Source organism: Anopheles merus, unplaced genomic scaffold, assembly GCF_017562075.2.
Source record: "Anopheles merus strain MAF unplaced genomic scaffold, AmerM5.1 LNR4000443, whole genome shotgun sequence".
Classification (NCBI taxonomy): domain Eukaryota; kingdom Metazoa; phylum Arthropoda; class Insecta; order Diptera; family Culicidae; genus Anopheles; species Anopheles merus.
Window position 1 is genome coordinate 20622 of NW_024428023.1, and position 21364 is coordinate 41985.

At 43.4% G+C, this 21364-nt stretch overlaps 1 protein-coding gene across 1 annotated transcript; it reads left to right on the plus strand.

Moving 5' to 3' along the window:
- Positions 1 to 20127: 20127 nt before the first annotated feature.
- On the plus strand, positions 20128 to 20993 carry LOC121602412 (protein vav-like). The gene is made up of 2 exons (XM_041931179.1): positions 20128 to 20678; positions 20779 to 20993. Exons 1-2 carry the CDS (start codon positions 20439 to 20441, stop codon positions 20959 to 20961), a joined length of 423 nt encoding a protein of 140 aa, XP_041787113.1. The 5' UTR covers positions 20128 to 20438; the 3' UTR covers positions 20962 to 20993.
- The last annotated feature ends 371 nt before the right edge of the window (positions 20994 to 21364 follow it).

Genomic DNA, 21364 nt, shown 5'->3' on the forward strand with positions numbered 1-21364 from the left:
TACAGCATGACAGCATTAATTGGCTTTCATTCAAAGTGAGAGTCCCGGCTATCCTTCGAGATGCGGCACTCACACCATCCACTTGGCCCGTCGGTATCGGTGTACGTGAGTTTTTTCCATCCCGTCAACACGACCACCAAACCTCATCTCCTATAGCCACCCGAAACCGCTTTACAACACGCACACCAGCTACTAGTACTGATCACCGCTACACCACACGCACACCAACAACGACTCACCGTTTAGCAGCACGCACGTCTACTCCACCTGGTCCTGAAACAACATCATCACAACAGTGTCACCCCCCGGTGAATGATACCTTGGAAGCACCCAACTCAACACTTGTTTCTGGACCGCCGCAAAACCACCGCGCTTCATCTCCGCACCTGCACCAGTCTACAATCGATCGCTTTTTTCTCAACTAGACGAAGTTCCGCTCATTGCACGCAACAAACACGCCAAGCCTCATACTCTGACAACGCAGCTCAATTGACTTACCGTATACCCGCTTTATCCAACCACCACAATGACAACGCTACCGCTGAGTATTTAAGCTGCTATTATCAAAATGTTAGAGGTTTGCGTACTAAAACAAAAGAATTTCACCTAGCTGTATCGGAGGCTGACTTCGACCTCATCGCCCTCACGGAAACTTGGCTTGTTGACAACATTCCATCTGCTCTTCTCTTCAACAACAACTTTTTTGTTTACCGCTGTGATCGCTCTCTCAGCGGCTCTAGCTCTCGCGGTGGTGGTGTTTTGCTAGCCGTTTCTAACGCATACGAGTCGATAGAATTACCTTCCCGTGATCGTTCTCTCGAGTATATTTTTGTGCGCGTCACCTGCAATAACGCACATCTGTACGTCATGGTAGTATACATTCCACCGCAGCTTAGCTCCGATATATCGACTCTTCGCTCTCTACATGATTGTATCAGCGGCTTCACTCTCACACTGAAGCCTTCGGATCTGATGTTTGTTATTGGCGATTTCAATCAGCCTAGCATAAGCTGGTCCACGGCTGATCCTTCGTCCTCGCCAGCATACTCATCAATCACGCACTATGAACCAACTGCGCGCACGCTGGCCAACAACACCTTTGTGGATGGATTTAAATTTAACGGATTAGTGCAACTTAATCACATCAATAATTCGCACGGACGCATGCTTGACCTGCTCTACGCTAACAATGCTGCAGCTAAATTGTGTACGCCTGTCTTTCCAAGTGTTGTTCCGCTTGTACCTCTTGACTCCTACCATCCGGCGTTTGACTTCAATATACGTATTAACTCGTCGACCCGACGCAATTCGACGACTCGACACAACTCGACGACAACCGCATTTTATCGTTATAACTTTGCTAAAGCTGACTACGTGAAACTGAACGACATGATATCAATGTTTAACAATAGCTTTCATTGTTCCAATTTTGTTTCACTTGACGAAGCAGTATGTTCATTCTCGTCCTTCATGCTGCAAGCCTTTGTTGTATGCGTCCCAGTTCAGCGTCCTATCCTAACCCCCCCTGGGCGGACCGCACACTCAAACGACTCAAACGTGTAAAAGGAGCTGCTTATCGTCACTACCAAACGCGCCGCTGCCAAAGATCTCGCTCGGTCTACTTTGACACGCACTATTTATACTGCAGCTATAACAGGTTTCGATGTGGCAGATGTTTGAGTAAAATTCAACGTAACCTCTGCAGGTGGCCTGACTCGTTTTGGCGCTTCTACAACAGCAAAACAAAATCCACGCATACACCGAAATCCATTACGTACAAAGGAGCAACAAGTGCCACCACTAATGAAATGCGCAATCTCTTCGCGGATCGCTTCGCAGATTGCTTTTCACCGGCCATGAATGATACCGATACCATTGATGCTGCTCTCGTCAACACTCCGGCTGGCGCAGTTAACATGAGCACTCCTTTCATCGACAGTGAGATCGTTTTATCAGCCCTAATGCAACTAAAGCCTTCCTTCGCTCATGGACCCGACGGAATTCCTTATACCGTGCTGAAACGCTGTCAAACGACAGTAGCACCTATCCTTGCAAAATTGTTCAATGCATCGCTAGCCAATGGCTACTTTCCCAAAACATGGAAGAAATCTTGGATGGTTCCTTTTTACAAAAAGGGCGACAGGACAGATGCCATCAACTACCGGGGTATTACATCTTTGAGTGCCATTGCCAAGGTTTTCGAACTAGTGATATACAAAAATCTGCTACATGCATGCCGCAGCTACCTAAGCCCATATCAACATGAATTCGTGCCAAAAAAGTCGACTACCACGAACCTAGTTGAATTTGTAGCCTATTGCACTAGTCAAATTGATGCCGGAGCTCAAGTCGATGCAATTTATAGAGATCTGAAAGCAGCATTCGACTCTCTTCCGCACGCAATTCTTCTCGCTGAACTCGATAAGCTAGGAGTTTCCAGCTCGCTCGTACAGTGGCTTAAGTCTTACCTAATTAATCGCACATACATCGTGAAAATTGATAAGCACATGTCCAAAGAAATAGTCAGCAGCTCGGGTGTGCCGCAAGGAAGCAATATTGGCCCGCTTCTCTTCATATTGTTTATCAACGATATTACCCTCGCTTTATCTCCCGACAGTATCAGTCTGTTTGCCGACGACGCAAAAAATTTTGCGCCTATTCACAACACAAGTGATTGTACATTCCTGCAAGTCTGCATCGAAATTTTCTGTTCGTGGTGCAAGCGTAATGGACTGACTATCTGCATCGAGAAATGCTACTGTGTGTCTTTTAGTCGATGCAGGAGCCCAGTGACTGGGACCTACTTCATGGACGGCTCTGCAGTTAATCGACAGAATCATGCCAAAGACCTGGGCGTTCTGCTTGACTCTAGTTTGAACTTTAAACAGCATATCATTGACGTTGTAGCCAGAGGAAATCAATTACTTGGCGTGGTTATCCGGACAACTAATGAATTCCGCAACCCCATGTGCATCAAAGCTGTCTACAGCTGTATCGTTCGTTTGGTTCTGGAATATTCGTGCGTAGTCTGGAGCCCAACTACCGCTTCTTCAATTGCTCGACTTGAGGCGATTCAACGTAAGCTCACGCGATATGCCTTACGCCTACTTCCCTGGCAGGATCGCAACAATCTTCCTCCGTATGCTGCGCGGTGCCGTCTTCTAGGCCTTGAACCTTTTTTGGTTAGAAGACGCAATGCACAGTGCTCTTTCATCGCTGGATTGCTAAATGGCTCTATCGACTCATCGCCTTTGTTGCATCGAGTCGATATCTATGCACCCTCCCGAACACTTAGGTCTAGAGAAACTCTACGGCTCGCTCAACCCCGTTCCAGTGCTGGTCGGTCTAACCCTATGTTCCGCATGTCGACTGTCTTCAACACTGTCTCGGATTGCTTCGACTTCGACATCTCAACTCAGTGCTTCAAGGAACGTCTCCGGCTTTTGCCGTGGCCGCAGTGAATTGCGACGCAAATCTTGTTTTTGCTATGTATTTTTTTATTGGACTGTTACATCTTAATTGGGCCATACGGCCCGTTGAAGATTAAATAAATAATAATAATAATACTGCCCTACTGATAGCATGAATGCGGATGTACTAACTAAGCCATTAGGAACGGTAAAGCACAACATGTTCGCGATTCGTTTAGGATTGATGAGAGGTAATTTGAGGGCTATTAATTGAGGAGGAGTGTTGAAAGTAGGCAATTTCCTACCCCTCAAATATAACGCATATGTGAATTGTCACTTGGGCAGGGAAACATTTCACCAACATTGTAAATATGTGTAAGTGATTCATTCCGCCAATGTGTTTCGTACAATAAACAAACACTTAAATACGACTGCGCAAGTGTCCTGCTATTCTCCCTTCCAACAGTTCTGTCTTCTCATGTAGAGCGTTTACCGTTGTAGATGAGCTTGGCTGTTGCTCAACTATGGAGGTATATGCTTTCAAATTGACGAGTTTTTGGAAGTCATTAACCAAATTTTGCAGTGTAATGGGCGCATCTGCAGTTTCGGCATCAATGCGAGAGAGTAGTCTGGCTCGTATGTCTGCGTAGGTTTGACCTTTCAATCCACAAATAAATACTAAACACTTGAAATCGTCAGCCTTCATGTTGTGGAATTCTGAATCTTCACAAGCCCGGTTCACTTTCGCCGCGTAACTAATAATGTCATCTGCTTCGGTTTTGACGAACTGAGAATAACGGTAATGTCTGCTAAAAAGTGAACTCTGCGAACCGAAAATGTTCGATAATGTTTGCACAGTTTCCTTGAAAGTTAGCTCCTTCGGAAGTTACGGGAGGATGTAATTGGTGTACTGGTTGTGTGCTTGTGCATCCAACTTCCTCAGTAAAAGCCTGACTTTAGCGACATCTTCGAGATCTTTGGCATCCGACTCGAACAAATCTTCATAACGTCGAAACCATCTTTGAAAAGTTCCTCCGTTCTCTGGATCGAAGGTAAACTCGGTCATGTTCATTGCCACGAATCGTTCCGTATTATTTGTACCCATTCATGTTTCTGATAGTGTTGTGGATAGACGTGCCGAGCCCTGGATTCGCCGTAGCAGTTGCGCTGCTGCTGGTCGACATCCAGGAATCGACACTGCGCTCACGCACACTAATACGCCGCACTTAGCGATGCGCGCTAAGTGTGTGCAGAGCGCACCTAACGCAGGAGTGTGTAACAGGCTACCGGTCGAGCAAGGCTCCCGGTAGGGCTCACGGTGCGGCTTGTGCGCGCGGCCCCATACATCATTGTATTGTGTTTTGTATCATTTAATATGTGTAATAAAGGTGTAAATAGTTCAAACATAAAAGTGGCGACGAGGATGGGATCCTCTTGCGCAAGGAGGATCCTACAGAACCCGCGGCAGCCATCGCGTTTCGTCTGGCCTTTCTGCAGCGTCAGTGCAGCGGCCATCGCGATGGCACGGTTCCCTGTGCCTTTGGATACCGCGGAACATCGGGCCGCCGCCACCGCAGACACCGTGGCCCCGGCTGCTGTCCCATCACTGGCGACCACTGCAATGGGCAGCCGGCTACACACCACCCACTGCAGCCGCATATCAAGGGCGACGGCACATTCCGCCCCGGCTCGAGCCCTGCAGCACGTCATCGGCGAAGCAGCTATCCCGCCGCAGCTCGAGCCCAGCAACACCAACAGCAACGCGCAAGTTGCTTCGGCTGCAGCACCGCAGCACGTCATCGGCGAGGTCGCATTCCCGCCGCGGCTCGAGCCCTGCAGCACGTCATCGGTGAAGCAGCAATCCCGCCGCAGCTCGAGCCCCGCATCACCAACAGCAACGCGCAAGTTGCTTCGGCTGCCGCACCTCAGCACATCATCGGCGAGGTCGCAATCCCGCCAAGGCTCGAGTCCGCCTCATCATCGGCAACCCGCAGGTTGCCTTGACTGCAGCACGGCAGCACGTCATCGGCGAGGTCGCATTCCCGCCGCGGCTCGAGCCCCGCATCACCAACGGCGACACGTAAGTCGCCTCGGCTGCAACGCAGCAGCCTCGCATCATAGGCGACGACACATTCCGCCTCACCTGCAGCAAACCCAGCACGTCCAGCCAGAGACGCCATCGCTGTGGCCGGCCATTGCTGTCGCCGGTCATGGCCCTGCCGGTGCAAGGTTTCATCGCGGCACCACCCTCACCTCCCGGCAGGCGTAGCAGCGACGCTACAATCCGAGGACGCGAACGCGGCATCATCGCCGCCGCCCGGGACAACGGTGCACCATAGCAGACGCTCCCGAGGAAAGCGAACGCGGCATCATCGCCGCCGCCCCGGGACAACAGGTCATCATCGCAGACGCGACCCGAGGACAGCGAACGCGGCTTCATCGCCGCCGCTCCAGAAACAACAGCCGCAACCCGAGGAACGCGAACGCGGCATCATCGCCGCCGCCCGGGAACATGAGCGCAGCAGCATCACGGGCCCCACTACGTACCATCGGTCGAAGGGTGTCACCACGCTGGTATTCCGTTGTGGAATATCACCCGCGTCGGTTCGACCCTTCGGTTATTAAAAGGGGGAGATGTTGTGGATAGACGTGCCGAGCCCTGGATTCGCCGTAGCAGTTGCGCTGCTGCTGGTCGACATCCAGGAATCGACACTGCGCTTACGCACACTAATACGCCGCACTTAGCGATGCGCGCTAAGTGTGTGCAGAGCGCACCTAACGCAGGAGTGTGTAACAGGCTACCGGTCGAGCAAGGCTCCCGGTAGGGCTCACGGTGCGGCTTGTGCGCGCGGCCCCATACATCATTGTATTGTGTTTTGTATCATTTAATATGTGTAATAAAGGTGTAAATAGTTCAAACATAAAAGATAGCTTCTGCAGAGCCTTTAAAATCTCTAATTGAATGTTCTGATTTTCGAGAGACATTCTTGCTTTTAGTTTCAACTATCCTCGTCGCCAATTGTTATATATTTAGTAACCAGACTGCGATGTGTTCAGATTAATATCTTTATTCCAATAGTCAGTTATAGGCGGTCCCCGAGATACACGGTACCTCTTATACGCGGATTCGGAGATACGCGGTTTCCCAAATTTGATAGTTCTTTGAGCAAATTGTACTGATTTGACACATCCATTGGGAAATACCAAGGTGGATTTAAAGATATCAGGTGGTGGACTCTAGTGCATTTTGACAATTCGCCACTTAACGTAAAGTCCTGAGGATTCAAACTTTGTTTCAATTTATTAAATTTGTTCATATAGTTTATCTACCCCATTTTTTCGATTAAATATTCTTTAAAAAAATATTTTGGACTTTGCAAGTTCTTATTTAACATTAAAACATCGATTAATATGTGTTATTTAGTGTTCTCCGCGAATTTATTCTATAATTCAATGTGTTTTCGACATTTTTTTATGATAAAAACTAAGAAGTCATTTTTTTTTAATTTTCACATTAATCCCTCATTAACTACGAACCGCATGGACAATTTACGTGAGATTAGAACTCTTACTTACATGATTTTAAATTTCGTGCATAAACAAATCATCAAATCTTTTGTTAATATATCTCATTTTTTCGATAAAATCAATAGACACACAAAAATGCACATAATAACAAAGAAATCTGTTCTATTTGCTAAGCTTTGTGTGCGGAAACCAATGGTTACGGGTTTTAAAATGACGTAAAGTCCCTCAACTATGGCGACCCCCCAAAGACCCTTATCCACTACCTGATATTTTTAATCCACCTTGGTGAAATACCAAATAATTTCCGTATTGAACGAATGTAAAATACTATTTAAAAATGTTTAAAATTGTTCAATTCAGTAGAAACATATCAAATGATTAATTTGGTGGCAAAAACCACTCCCTACTTGCAAAATTGCACGAAAATTAGTGATATTTTGGCTGGAAATCACGAGATTCGACTTACGCGGAAATTCGAGATACGCGGTATTTTGCGGTCGTTTTCGGTCCCCATTTACCGTGTATCTCGGGGACACGGACAAAGAGCGGGTAATTTTTATCATGGTGTGCGTAAAAACCTAGAGTTAAGCCGATGGAAGATTTCCTAGGCTTAAAAAAGGGGCGGGAACGGGTACCACGGTTCTCTCCCGCTCTAATACAAAATACACGGTGGGCTCTCTCAATGCTCGCGCCCATGCGCGAGCATCCTTTCGTGTGCTTGTGTTTGTTTCTTTCGTGTCGCGCTGTGTGCGTTTCTTTCGTTCAGCGATCGCTCACACTCGCGCGTATTTTTTTGTTATCTAAAGCTAAACAAAAAAACAAACACACGTCGATCTTTTTTTCGTCACTTTATTCAAACATTTACATAACTTTACACGATTTCACACATTTACATACACAATATTAAACTAAAATAAAATCGATCACTCCATCGATGCAAACGTTGAAGTGGCCGAATATCTGCGTAGCTTCTGTTATAAACATAAAAAAGGTACGAAATGAAGCTGCGCGATGTACATAACATGCATTACGAATCATTCGCGCAGCTTCATTTCAATTCGCACAACACTTGAACACTTTACAAAATCATAACACCAATCGTCCAGGACTTAGGCTGACGCACGTGCGGCCGCTCGCTGCCGATCCTTGAGCTGTACTGACGATTTCGTGTGGTAGCAAGAACGAGAACACACAGGGGAACTTTGGGTACAGCAGTGCAAGCGAGACACCGACATCAGCACAGCGCTGCGAGCAGATCAAACTGAGCGAGCTGGCCGAAAATGAACGCACACATTTCCACATGTGTAACTGTGTTAGTGCCAAAACTGTGTCGAAACCAAAACGCGCTCTCGCCGTGTATTTCACACCGATTCTCCGCTTAACTCTAGGTTTTTACACACACCATGATAAAATATCCCGCTCGTTGTTTGTAGGGGTTACCCATATAACAATGGGGAATTATTTCTATGGCAAATGGGGTGTGAGGTAGCGAGAAACAGGTTCCCCTACAAACAACGAGCGGAATATTTTATCATGGTGTGTGTAAAAACCTAGAGTTAAGCGGAGAATCGGTGTGAAATACACGGAGGCGAGAGCGCGTTTTGGTTTCGACACAGTTTTGGCACTAACACAGTTACACATGTGGAAATGTGTGCGTTCATTTTCGGCCAGCTCGCTCAGTTTGATCTGCTCAAAGCGCTGTGCTGATGTCGGTGTCTCGCTTGTACTGCTGCACCGAAAGTTCCTCTGTGTGCTCTCGTTCTTGCTACCACACTAAATCGTCAGTACAGCTCAAGGATCGGCAGCGAGCAGCCGCACGTGCGTCAGCCTAAGTCCTGGACGATTGATGTTATGATTTTGTAAAGTGTTCAAGTGTTCAAGTGTTGTGCGAATTGAAATGAAGCTGCGCGAATGATTCGTAATGCATGTTATGTACATCGCGCAGCTTCATTTCGTACCTTTTTTACAGTAATCAACGTGTACAAAAGGATCTACGCAGATATTCGGCCATTTTAACGTTTGCACCGATGGAGCGATCAATTTTATTTTAGTCAAATATTGTGTATCAACTTACGTAAATGTGTGAAATCGTGTAAAGTTAAAATGTAAATGTTTCAATAAAGTGATGAAAAAAAAATCTACGCGTGTTTACGTTTTTGTTTAGCTTTAGATAACAAAAAAATACGCAGCGAGTGTGAGCGATCGCTGAACGAAAGAAACGCACACAGCGCAACACGAAAGAAACTAACACAAGCACACGAAAGGATGCTCGCGAGCATTGAGAGAGCGCACCGTGTATTTTACATGGGAGCGGGAGAGAACCGTGGTACCCGTTCCCGCCCCCTTTTTTAAGCCTAGAAAATCTTCCATCGGCTTAACTCTAGGTTTTTACGCACACCATGATAAAAATTACCCGCTCTTTGTCCGTAGGGTCGCCTCTATTAATTCAGAGAGAGGAATGAAATAAAGGGGGAAGCGAAGAGCAACACATAAAGAGAGCGAGAATGCCATGGCTAGGAGTAACAAAGGATGAGGAAGAAATAGAAGAAAGTAAGAGGTGTTGCCAAAACGCGGATGAGAAGCTATGGAGGAAGCAAACAGCAACACATACGGAGAGCGAGGATGGTATAATGAGCGGTGACAAAGAAAGAGAAAGAGTGATATAACCCAAATAGCCAGAATTGCTTAAGCAGCTCAATTTGGCACGCTAAAGATCGCTGCTCTAATTCGCCTTTTTCAGTAGATAAACAGCATCAAAGTTCTATGTGGGTCTTTCAAACAGCGCCTAAGCAGCTTCCTTATGCCACGATGCCAGGGATTATTTTTCTTTGTGTTTTATTTTCAAGCAAGCGTCATCGATGAAATAAACAACAAGATTTGTTTCGTTTAAACACATATGTATATTTTTAAAACTTTTGTATTGATGAATTACACAAAATTTTACACAATTTACAGATAATTCACAATCACTTCACTCAATATTCATTCTTCAATTAACGAATCTAACTTGTGCAGCAGCAATGAGATTATTGCCGGCGTCCGTCTTTGACACTTTGATAAGACCCACTGTAGCATATTACTTTATATATACACCTTTGGCGTTACATTGACCTTATGGAATTGTTAATTGGGTCGTCGAACCCCGAGACACACACACAGACCAGACGCACGAAGACACGACTGACAAGATGATTCATGTACGACGACCGACAGCAGCGGACACGCTACTACAATCTGGCGACGAGGATTTTGGAATTTAACGCAGAAAACAAGGAAAAAGGTGAGGAATATATAATTTTCTCCTAAAGTGAATAAAGTTAAGAGTTTTATACGTGAAATAGTGTATAATGAAGCTGTAATCGTAATGGACAAGTTTGGAACAATAAGCGGGAAAAAAGTGTGGTTATGTGAAGCGTCGTTTTCGCTGACACACAAAATGTCATCGAACCCATCGTGGAAAGGTTGGAATAATATGGATTATTCTATTGTGAAAAGTTAAAATGAGCAGCATCATTAGGTAAAGCGTCATTTTTACCAACATGAAGTGGCGAAAACTAATAGTTTTCCAGGAAATGTGCGAGAATTGAATTAGAATTCTCCAGGGTTGCTCAAAGGAGGTTGGCGGAAATCAATGGATTTCTCCACAAGTAGTGCGAGAATTGGTTCAGAATTCTCCATGTTTGTGCAAAGGAGGTTAGCGGAAATCATTGGATTTCTCCAGGACAAGAGCGAGAATTGTAAGAGAATTCTCCATGGTTTGAAAACGGAGGTTGGCGGAAATCAATGGATTTCTTTAGAAAAATGCGTGAATTGTAAGAGAATTCTCCATGAAAAAAAGGAGGTTGTCAGAAATGAATGCATTTCTCCAGCATAGGTGCGAGAATTGTATAAGAATTCTCCATGTTGATTACAGGCGCAAGGAGCTAAAAAAAAAAAAAAAAGCTATTCCCAGTGTTACAAATTGATAGTAAATTTCTCCATGCTACGGTAATTTCGGGAATGTTCGGGAAGTTTTCTCAGGAAATACAGAGACGATGGATAGAATCTTAGGAATATGTGGGTTATAGAATGATTAGAGTTGGTAGCACTCGAGAAGAGGAAAGATATTTGTGGTTGCAGATTAATTTAACAGATGATGTTAAGACTGATCTGGACACCAGTAACTAAGTTTCTGGTTGATGAACACAAGATTTATTTAATTTTGTGTTTTTATTTGTTTTTGTTCTTGTAGATGCAAGAAATGCGACCAGTACCAATGTTCCTGTGCGATAAAATCGAAACTGCTAAACTCGCAACAGAATGAAAAATTTGGAAGGAAGCGTTGGAATGCTACTTTGCAGCGTACAACGTAACGAACCAAACGGAGAAAAAAGCAAAACTACTACATCTCGGAGGACCGGCACTACAGAGAGTGTTTAAGAATTTAAAAGATCATGATCATGTGTCTTTGGTTATGTTGGAACCGCGCTGGTATGACCAGGCAGTTGAAAAACTGGATGAGTTTTTCGGACCGCAGTATCAAGCTACAACGGAGAGACGCAACCTGCGAATGATGAAACAAAAACCAGGTGAACGTTTTGCGGAATATTTGATTCGTTTAAAACAACAGGCATCTCAGTGTGGATTTGACAAGTACAGTAAAAAAGTAGCCTCAACACTGCGGGACATATACTTAACAGATGCAGTAGTTCAAGGATGTTCTTCCAATGAAGTCCGACGGAAAATTTTGCAGAAAAATATGAAGTTTTCGGAAATCGAAGACATGGGAGTTGCGCAAGAGAGCATAGATAATCAAATAGCTGAAATGGCAGCTGGACCATCATCTGAAAAAGTGTTTAAAATCGAGCACGGCGGAAGAAAAGGAAATCTCAGAGCGGAATACAAAGGATCCAGACAAGTTGAAAACAGGCGTAATGAAAAGGCTTGTTTCAATTGCGGACGTGTAGGACACTTTGCGGCATCTTTCAATTGCCCTGCTCGCGGGAAGGAATGTAGAAATTGTAAGAAACTTGGTCATTTTGAACAAATTTGCCGAAAGTTTATGGAGAAGGGTCCGACTAAACGTCAAATAAGAGCAATTGACGAATCATCAGAGACAAAACAACCGAAAACTGAGGAGGAAACACATAGTTCGAAAGTGTATTATGCATTCTATTCAGGGAATGAGTCAAACGTAATATATTGTATGCTTGGAGGAGTTTCTCTTGAAATGATGGTCGATTCAGGCGCTGATGCCAATTTAATTCCTAGTGAAATGTGGGAGGAATTAAAAAATCGGAACATAGCGGTAGTTTCATCAACGAAAGGAAGTTCGAAGATCTTGAGGGCATACGGAAGCAAAAAACCACTCACAATATTAGGCACTTTTGCGGAGGTTGCTGTAGGGGGCCAACGCATTCAAGCGGAGTTTTTTTGTGGTAGAAAAAGGACAACGTTGCTTACTGGGTGACAAGACGGCTAAGCAACTAGGTATTTTGAAAGTCGGGCTAGACATAAACAGAGTGCAAGTAGATCCGTTTCCAAAAATGAAGGGCATAACAGCAAAAATCAAGATGAATCCACAGATCATCTCGGTCTATCAGCCAATGCGACGAATTCCGATACCTTTGGAGGAGTCATTAGATCGGAAGTTAGATGGATTGTTAAAAAGGGATATAATCGAGATAAAGACAGGCCCGACGACATGGGTTTCGCCATTGGTCGTAGTGGGAAAGTCAAACGGAGAGCCTCGTTTGTGTCTTGACCTCAGAAGAGTCAATGAAGCGGTATTAAGGGAACATCATCCAATGCCGGTACCGGTGGACGATTTTTTGGCGAAATTAGGACGCGGACAGCTGAGGAGTAAACTTGATATTAAAGAAGCATTTCTTCAGATCGAATTAGACGAGGATTCGCGAGACAACTTTCATAACCCGACGAGGGTTGTACCGTTTCAAGCGGCTGCCGTTCGGTTTGGGGACTGCTCCAGAGTTATTTCAAAAGGCGATGGATGAGACTCTATCTGGTTGCGAAGGAACAATTTGGTAACTCGATGACGTGCTAATTGAAGGTCAAAATTTGCAGGAGCATGATGAACGGTTGAATAAGGTATTGGAATGTTTGAATTGAATTGAATGTAACAAATTTATTGAATAAATGGGTCTTTTCTATCATATGCAGGTTCTTAGTCGATTAAAAAACCGTGGAATAGAATTGAACTGGGAGAAATGCCAATTGCGAGTATCGGAGATAGAATTTTTAGGACACAGTCTTAATCAAGAGGGAATTATGCCATCAAGAAACAAAATTGAAACTATTCTATTGTTCCGTGAACCGCGATGTGAAACAGAAGTTCGTAGTTTTCTTGGGTTGGCAAATTACATGAATAAGTTCGTACCGATGCTAGCCACCCTCGATGAACCCTTACGGTGATTGCTACATAAGGACACCAGATTTGGATGGACAGAAGAACACGCAAAAGTATTCAATGCCATAAAGAAAGCAATGGGGAATATTGATAACTTGGGATTTTATAAAGTCGAGGACCGAACTGCCATAATGACCGACGCTAGTCCGCATGGATTGGGCGCTATCCTTATTCAGTTCGATAATAGTGACAAACATCGTGTTATCAGCTTCGCTTCCAAAGCATTAACGGACACAGAACATCGTTACTGCCAGACTGAAAAGGAAGCACTAGGTATTGTTTGGGGCGTTGAACGTTTCCAATATTATTTACTAGGAAAAGAATTTGACATATTCACGGATTGTAAGGCATTAAACTACCTCTTCTCGAAAAGATCAAAACCGTGTGCGCGCATAGAAAGATGGGTATTGCGTTTACAAGCATTCGACTATAGGATCGTGTTTATGTCAGGGAAAGATAATGTAGCTGATGCATTATCTCGGCTTCCAGTACAAAATGCGATACCATTCGATCCATCAGAAGAAATATTCGTAAGAGAAGTGGCTACTCATGCGGCAAATTCTTCAGCGTTGAACTGGCGTGATATAGAAACAGAAAGTAGACAAGACGTAGAAATTCAAGAAGTATTAACGTTATTGAACACGGGAAAAACACAAGAGCTACCTATCGAGTACCGTGTGATTGCCAATGAATTATGTGAACTAGGAGGAGTTCTTCTTAGAGGAGATCGGATTGTCGTACCATTAACTTTAAGGGATAATGTGCTGAAAACGGGCCATGAGGGACACGCAGGCATCACTATGATGAAAAATCATCTAAGATCTCATGTTTGGTGGCCAAAGATGGATGGACAGGTGGAACAATTTGTTAAGAATTGCCGAGGCTGTACACTTGTAGGGGCACCAGCACCTCCGGAACCCTTACAACGAAATAAATTATCTGTTTCTCCTTGGCACACAATTGCCTTAGATTTTCTCGGTCCTCTCCCAGAAGGATAACATCTCCTAGTAGTAATCAATTGCTACAGCCGATTCATGGAAGTGTGTGAAATGGAAACCACAACTACCAGCGATGTTATAAAAGAACTTTCAAGAATGTTTAGTCGGTACGGCATTCCAATTGCACTGAAAGCTGACAACGCGCCACAACTTAGCAAAGAATGTACGGAATGGAAGGAGTTTTGTGAGGCGAATGGTATTAAACTCATGAATACCATTCCCTATTGGCCTCAATCGAACGGAGAGGTCGAATGTCAAAATCGATCAATTCTAAAACGGTTGCGTATATCCCAAGAACTTGGACGAGACTGGCGTCGGGAACTATATCAGTACCTACTAACATACCATTCAACCAAGCATCCGACTACGGGAAAATCTCCGGGAGAAATCATGTTTGGTCGACGGATCAAGGGCAAATTACCGTTATTGTCATCTTTTCAGGAGGACCCGGAAGTAAGAGATAGAGACACGTTGATAACATCCTTGGTCCGAGTAGCAATTCGCCTAAGACGCTATCAGAGCCTGGTTCCTCCAAACGGGTGGTCCAACCTCCAGTAAGACATCGTGACTACATATCATATTAGCTTTTTTCACTATGATACATTTACCGTTATAAATGTTACACCTAAAGGACAAATAAAGGGCAATATGGAATTTCCACATTATGATTATACACAAATAAATATTTATAAAAAGGGGGGGATTGTAGCATATTACTTTATATATACACCTTTGGCGTTACATTGACCTTATGGAATTGTGAATTGGGTTGTCGAACCCCGAGACACACACACAGACGAGACGCACGAAGACACGACTGACAAGATGATTCATGTACGACGACCGACAGCAGCGGACACGCTACTACACCCACCTTGTACCGATGTCATGCATTAAAAAGCTATAAAGTTCCACCAAGTTCGATACACACTCTTAACAAGCCTTAAAGTTCTATCATGAACCCTACACATAGTGCTAATCAGCCGCAAAGTTCCAAAGAGTACCATGTGCCTGTTAAAAAGCTCCATAGTTCCGCAAAGTACCGTGTATCTCTTAATCAGCCACAAAGTACGACATCGGAACGATTTTTCGTTAAACAGCCCTAAATCAGCTATAAAGTACGAGCTGGCTATTTGGGAAAACATGGAGCGTGACTACACATGGAGAGAGTGTAGCTTAGGGGATAAGAGAAGAGCCACACATACGAAGAGCAAGAATATTTGCGCTTGCTATAGCTTGCTCAATTTTCATACATGCCGCTCTTATTAAAAAGCCGGTAGGTCTTCGCTGATGATCATTTGAATCAATCAAAAAACTTTTTGCGCAATGGTACCGTTTGTATTTACGGCCGTTTGTACGTAAAATCGGAAAGTTTGAATGACTACCTTAGCCCATCGACGCATTCGCCTGGAACCGTCCGAAGCCATCCGCAGCCGTCACGAGCTGTTTAGAATCGGCTTTGGATAGTTCCGACGAATACGACGGCTCAAGTTACCGACTAACGCAACCGGACAGTCCTGGTCGGCTACAACAGATGACACCAAACATTACCGAGATTGCATCTACCTTTCACAACTTGCGATTATTGTGGAGTAATTCGGCAGCGATTCCGGTGTTTTTCAAATTTATCCATCGCTAGTAGCTTGGCCCTAAACGGCCACACTTATGATTCTCAGATGGAGAAGAAAACAAAGACAAATTGACATGCGAGCGCGCTAGGGTTTTTCTTCTCGAGACCTTCTAGCGAACTCAAAGAATCCTTTCGATCTCCAAGACTCGCTCGGCCACTTATTTTGCGTAGAGCTTGATGGCAACAAACAAGAACGCAGTGAATAGTATTTTGTTCACTCATAGCGTAGGCAGGTACCCCATATAACAATGGGGAATTATTTCTATGGCAAACGGGGTGCGAGGTAGCGAGAAACAGGTTGCGACGAGCGAGAGGCTCTGTTAATTCAGAGAGAGGGGAATGAAATAAAGGGGGAAGCGAAGAGCAACACATAAGGAGAGCGAGAATGCCATGGCGAGAAGTAACAAATGATGAGGAAGAAATAGAAGAAGCTATGGAGGAAGCAAACAGCAACACATACGGAGAGCGAGGATGCTATAATGAGCGGTGACAAAGAAAGAGAAAGAGTGATATAAAACAAGGAGCGTGACAACACATGGAGAGAGTGTAGCTAAGGGGATAAGAGAAGAGCCACACATACGAAGAGCAAGAATATTTGCGCTTGCTATAGCTTGCTCAATTTTCATACATGCCGATCTTATCAAAAAGCCGGTAGGTCTTCGCTGATGATCGTTTGAATCAATCAAAAAACTTTTTGCGCAACGGTACCGTTTGTATTTACGGCAATTTGTACGTAAAATCGGAAAGTTTGAATGACTAGCTTTGCCCATCGACGCATTCGCCTGGAACCGTCCGAAGCCATCCGCAACCGTCACGAGCTGTTTGGAATCGGCTTCGGATGGATCCAACGAATACGACGGCTGAAGTTACCGACTAACGCAACCGGCCAGTCCTGGTCGGCTACAACAGATGACACCAAACATTACCGAGATTGCATCTACCTTTCACAACTTGCGATTATTGTGGAGTAATTCGGTAGCGATTGCGGTGTTTTTTCAAATTTATCCATCGCTAGTAGCTTGGCCCTAAATGGCCACATTCATGATTCTCAGATGGAGAAGAAAACAAAGACAAATTGACTTGCGAGCGCGCTAGGGTTTTTCTTCTCGAGACCTTCTGGCGAACTCAAAGAATCCTTTCGATCTCCAAGACTCGCTCGGCCACTTATTTTGCGTAGAGATTAATGGCAAGAAACAAGAACGCATTGAATAGTATTTTGTTCACTCATAGCGTAGGCAGGTACGTGCAACCAAGATAGCCGAAAACATTGACGATGGATCCAACACAACGCCGGTAAAGTATGAAAACCTAAATGATTACGCTCTTCCTCCAATATTCTCTTCAATCACAGCAAAGAAACGCAGCGAAAAAAAACGTGCGAGAGAAACGAAGATCCGCCCTCAGATTAAAAGCCACAACGCACCAAGAACAACTGTGCACAATACACACATAAAATACAAATACAGAGCGAACAGAGCGGATACAGGTACAAGCCACGCACGGCCGTGGCCCCACCCCCTTTTTTCGCAAACCGCCGTTTGCATATGACGTCATATTCACCAAACCTCTTGTTTTGCTGAAATCAAGAGGTTTTGAGGTGAATTTGTGGTGAAAATTGTTATATGGGACGTGCAACCAAGATAGCCGAAAACATTGACGGTGGATCCAACGCAACGCCGGTAAAGTATGAAAACCTAAATGATTACGCTCTTCCTCAAATTCTCTTCAATCACAGCAAAGAAACGCAGCGACAAAAAAAAGTGCGAGAGAAACGAAGATCCGCCCTCAGATTAAAAGCCACAACGCACCAAGAACAGCTGAGCACAATACACACATATATACAAATACAGAGCGAACAGAGCGGATACAGGTACAAGCCACACACGGCCGTGGCCCCACTCCCTTTTTTCGCAAACCGTTGTTTGCATATGACGTCATATTCACCAAACCTCTTGTTTTGCTGAAATCAAGAGGTTTTGAGGTGAATTTGTGGTGAAAATTGTTATATGGGATATACATGTATACTACCCAAGCGAAATTTTTCGGGGATAATGAACACAAACTCATGCCATCTCTTTCTATTCACCAGCCCTACTCTCTCACACGCATCGATAAACTTTTACACATCTCTTTGTTCATTGTACTATATTTGAAGGGTTTAATAGTGATAGATAACAATTCATGTTCATGAGGTAGTTATGGTCAAATGTTAATGGTGTAATGTTTGTACCATGGTTGATCTGAGTTCAATTCCATTTTTATTGTTTTTATTGATGATTTAAAGTTTTATTTAATTTTTATAGCATCCAGCTCCAATAACTTCAAACCCATTTACTCATAAATGCGTTAGAAATGCGTGTTTAGTAGTTAATCTGTTATTTTTATTGTTTTATTTATTTCTTTTAATTCACTTAGTATCAGTATCCCTTCATTCAACCAAACCAGTAAATAGCACGATAATGAATAATAATATGGTGGCGCAACTGGCAAAGTGATTCGAAGTAGAACTAGCGATGTGGTTGGTAGCATCAAGGATGAAGCATGAGCATGAATTGGAACATGAGCGGAGGGAGTGAATCCGAATGTTCATTTCTATTTTTAGCTTTTTTTTGCATGGGTTCATCTTTCACGTGTGTTCACTATCCCCGAAAATGATCTGTATTTCGTTGGTCTTATTTCGTTGGAAGACCAGCGAAAACCAGCGTGGTCCGGAGGTTGGGTACGATCGTACAATAACTATTCTATTTGGTTGTACATGTGTACTGTGATATCCAACAATAAGATATATTAACAAAAGATTTGATGATTTGTTTATGCACGAAATGTAAAATCATGTAAGTAATAGTACTTATCTCACGTAAATTTTCCATGCGGCTCGTAGATAATGAGGAATTAATGTGAAAATTAAAAAAAAATGACTTCTTAGTTTTTATCATAAAAAAATGTCGAAAACACAATGAATTATAGAATAAATTCGCGGAGAACACTAAATAACACACATTAATCGATGTTTTAATGTTAAATAAGAACTTGCAAAGTACAAAATATTTTTTTAAAGAATATTTAATCGAAAAAATGGGGTAGATAAACTATATGAACAAATTTAATAAATTGAAACAAAGTTTGAATCCTGGGGACCTAACCGCGAGGCTACATAAGGTGAAATATACAGCGAAATGAACTATTTGACAGGCGAAATATCTGACGAATAAAGCATCACAGCAACCAGCTGATGTGCAATGTAAATAAATAACGTGCACAAAATCGTAGCCAAATTCATTGAATAACTTCAATATCCAGTACTTCGTCAATTTTGAGTTAACAGTTCATAATTTCTTCCAATTAGTGAATGTTCTGCTTAAGAAGATATTATTTTTAAGTGAATTTCGAAAGCGGATGTTGTGTCTCCCCCAACCCTTTAGCTGTACCTGTCAGATATTTCGCCTGTCACCGTATTAATACACGATGCGCAATCTCAGATTGCGCATATATTTATCTGTCAAACGGGTCGGTTTGATATAATTATCTGTCAAAAAAAAATTTATATATCTCGGACATATAATCTTGAAAATTTATGCGCAATCTTGGCGCAATCTGAAATTGTATGGAAATGACGTTTATAGCTCAGGGTTGGCTACGCGAAATGACATATATTTTGATAAAACGAATATATGCGCAATCTGAGATTGCGCATCGTGTATTAATACGGTCATATAGCCGCGCGGTAACGTTAAGTGGCGAATTGTCAAAATGCATTAGAGTGCACCACCTGATATCTTTAAATCCACCTTGCTTGATACAAAGTTTGTATCGTGGAGACCGCACGTCAAGCAAGGTGTATGGATATTAGGAGGTGAAGTGCTTCAGAGCAAATTGACATTTCACGACTTGACATAGCAATACTGGGTGCTCTGGTATTAAAATCGGGTAGGGCTGGAGGGAAGGGTAGAAAATTGTATGTGATTTGACATAACAATACTCAATGATGGCGCCTGTCAAACGTGCTAATAATTTACCTGGTAAATAAACACACCTTGACGTCAAGTGACGAATCGTCAAAATGCTCTAGAATGCGCACCGTGTACGAAAGGCCCTTTTCCACCACCTGGTATTTTTAATTTACCTTGGGCCACACTGCTGATAGTTGCCATAAAAAAACCATCTGTCACTGAATATGACCAAATACATTCCTATGTGCTACACAAAACAACAAAACGCAGCGACGAAGAAGATTGTGAAAAACAAGTGGAAACAAATACGAATGGAACAATATCGCTCACACTTCCATATCATTATGGATCTATTTCGTTTACTTTTAAAGTAGTGTGTTGTTTACATTTTCTTCGGTTTTTCGTGCACAATTTCCTTCTGTCCTAACTGTCATCGTCTGAAGAAAGGCTCTGCTGATATCACAAAATATCTGGGCGTGGGCGACAAAGTTATATTATATCTTTTTGTGTTATGTGATGGCCACAGTTACTGCTGCTTCCAACACGATGGTTGCCGAGTTGTGGCGTGAATGTGCTGCTTGGCTCACGCGCTGCAATATAATTCCAAATGACCACCGTGCCAATCACCTAGACTCGGATATTAAAGTCCTCGCAACCATTCTCCGAGACGGAGTGCTGCTGTGTAATTTAGCAATTTTTTTCGATCCGTCGTCTTTTGATAGAAAAGATTTCAATCGCAAACCTCAAATGGCACACGTATGTATTCTAAAATGCGGTGATATGGCTGACACAATTTCCACTTGTATTTTGTTGAGTTTAAGTTATAAAACACAAACTAATAGTGTTTTTTCTTTAGTTTCTTTGCATACAAAACATTAAACTGTTTCTTGAAGCATGCAAAACCAACTTTGGCTTGAAGGAAGCGGATCTGTTCGAACCGACCATGTTGTACGACCTTACCAACTTTCATCGGGTGCTTCTAACTCTATCCAAATTATCAACATGCAGAAAAGTGCAAGCTGCAAATAATATACCGTAAGTTCACTTAAAATTAGAACCAATTCACCATTCAGCTTTTCTTAAATTCAACAACTAAATGTAAATGTACCAAGAGCAGCTCCACTGCCCTATCAGACAGGGTCTCACAGGACAGGTATATTACTTCAAGCTGTGGAGTGCGTTCAGTGCATCCAGGTATCCGACACAGATCGGCTGCAACGATCCTATACTTGCGTTTCTGAACCTTCCGGGATGAAGCTCGGGCTCTAGCCTCAATCCAACCAGCATTTCTGTTGGCGGGTCCATGCTTGTTGTCTCCATTTCAGGCAAACCGCAGCTATCCTGAATTGAAACATCTTAGAAGAAAAGAAACGATAAAAAGAGGAAAAACATTTAAAGAAAGGAAATGGAAGGGAAGCTGGGAATTGCAAGGAAGAGAAGGG

Bases quoted from the DNA above. Each gene is read 5' to 3' on its own strand.
- LOC121602412 (XM_041931179.1), top strand. From the start codon at position 20,439: ATGGCCACAGTTACTGCTGCTTCCAACACGATGGTTGCCGAGTTGTGG. The intron at 20,679-20,778 runs GTATGTATTCTA...TTTTTTCTTTAG, and splicing joins GCAAACCTCAAATGGCACAC to TTTCTTTGCATACAAAACAT.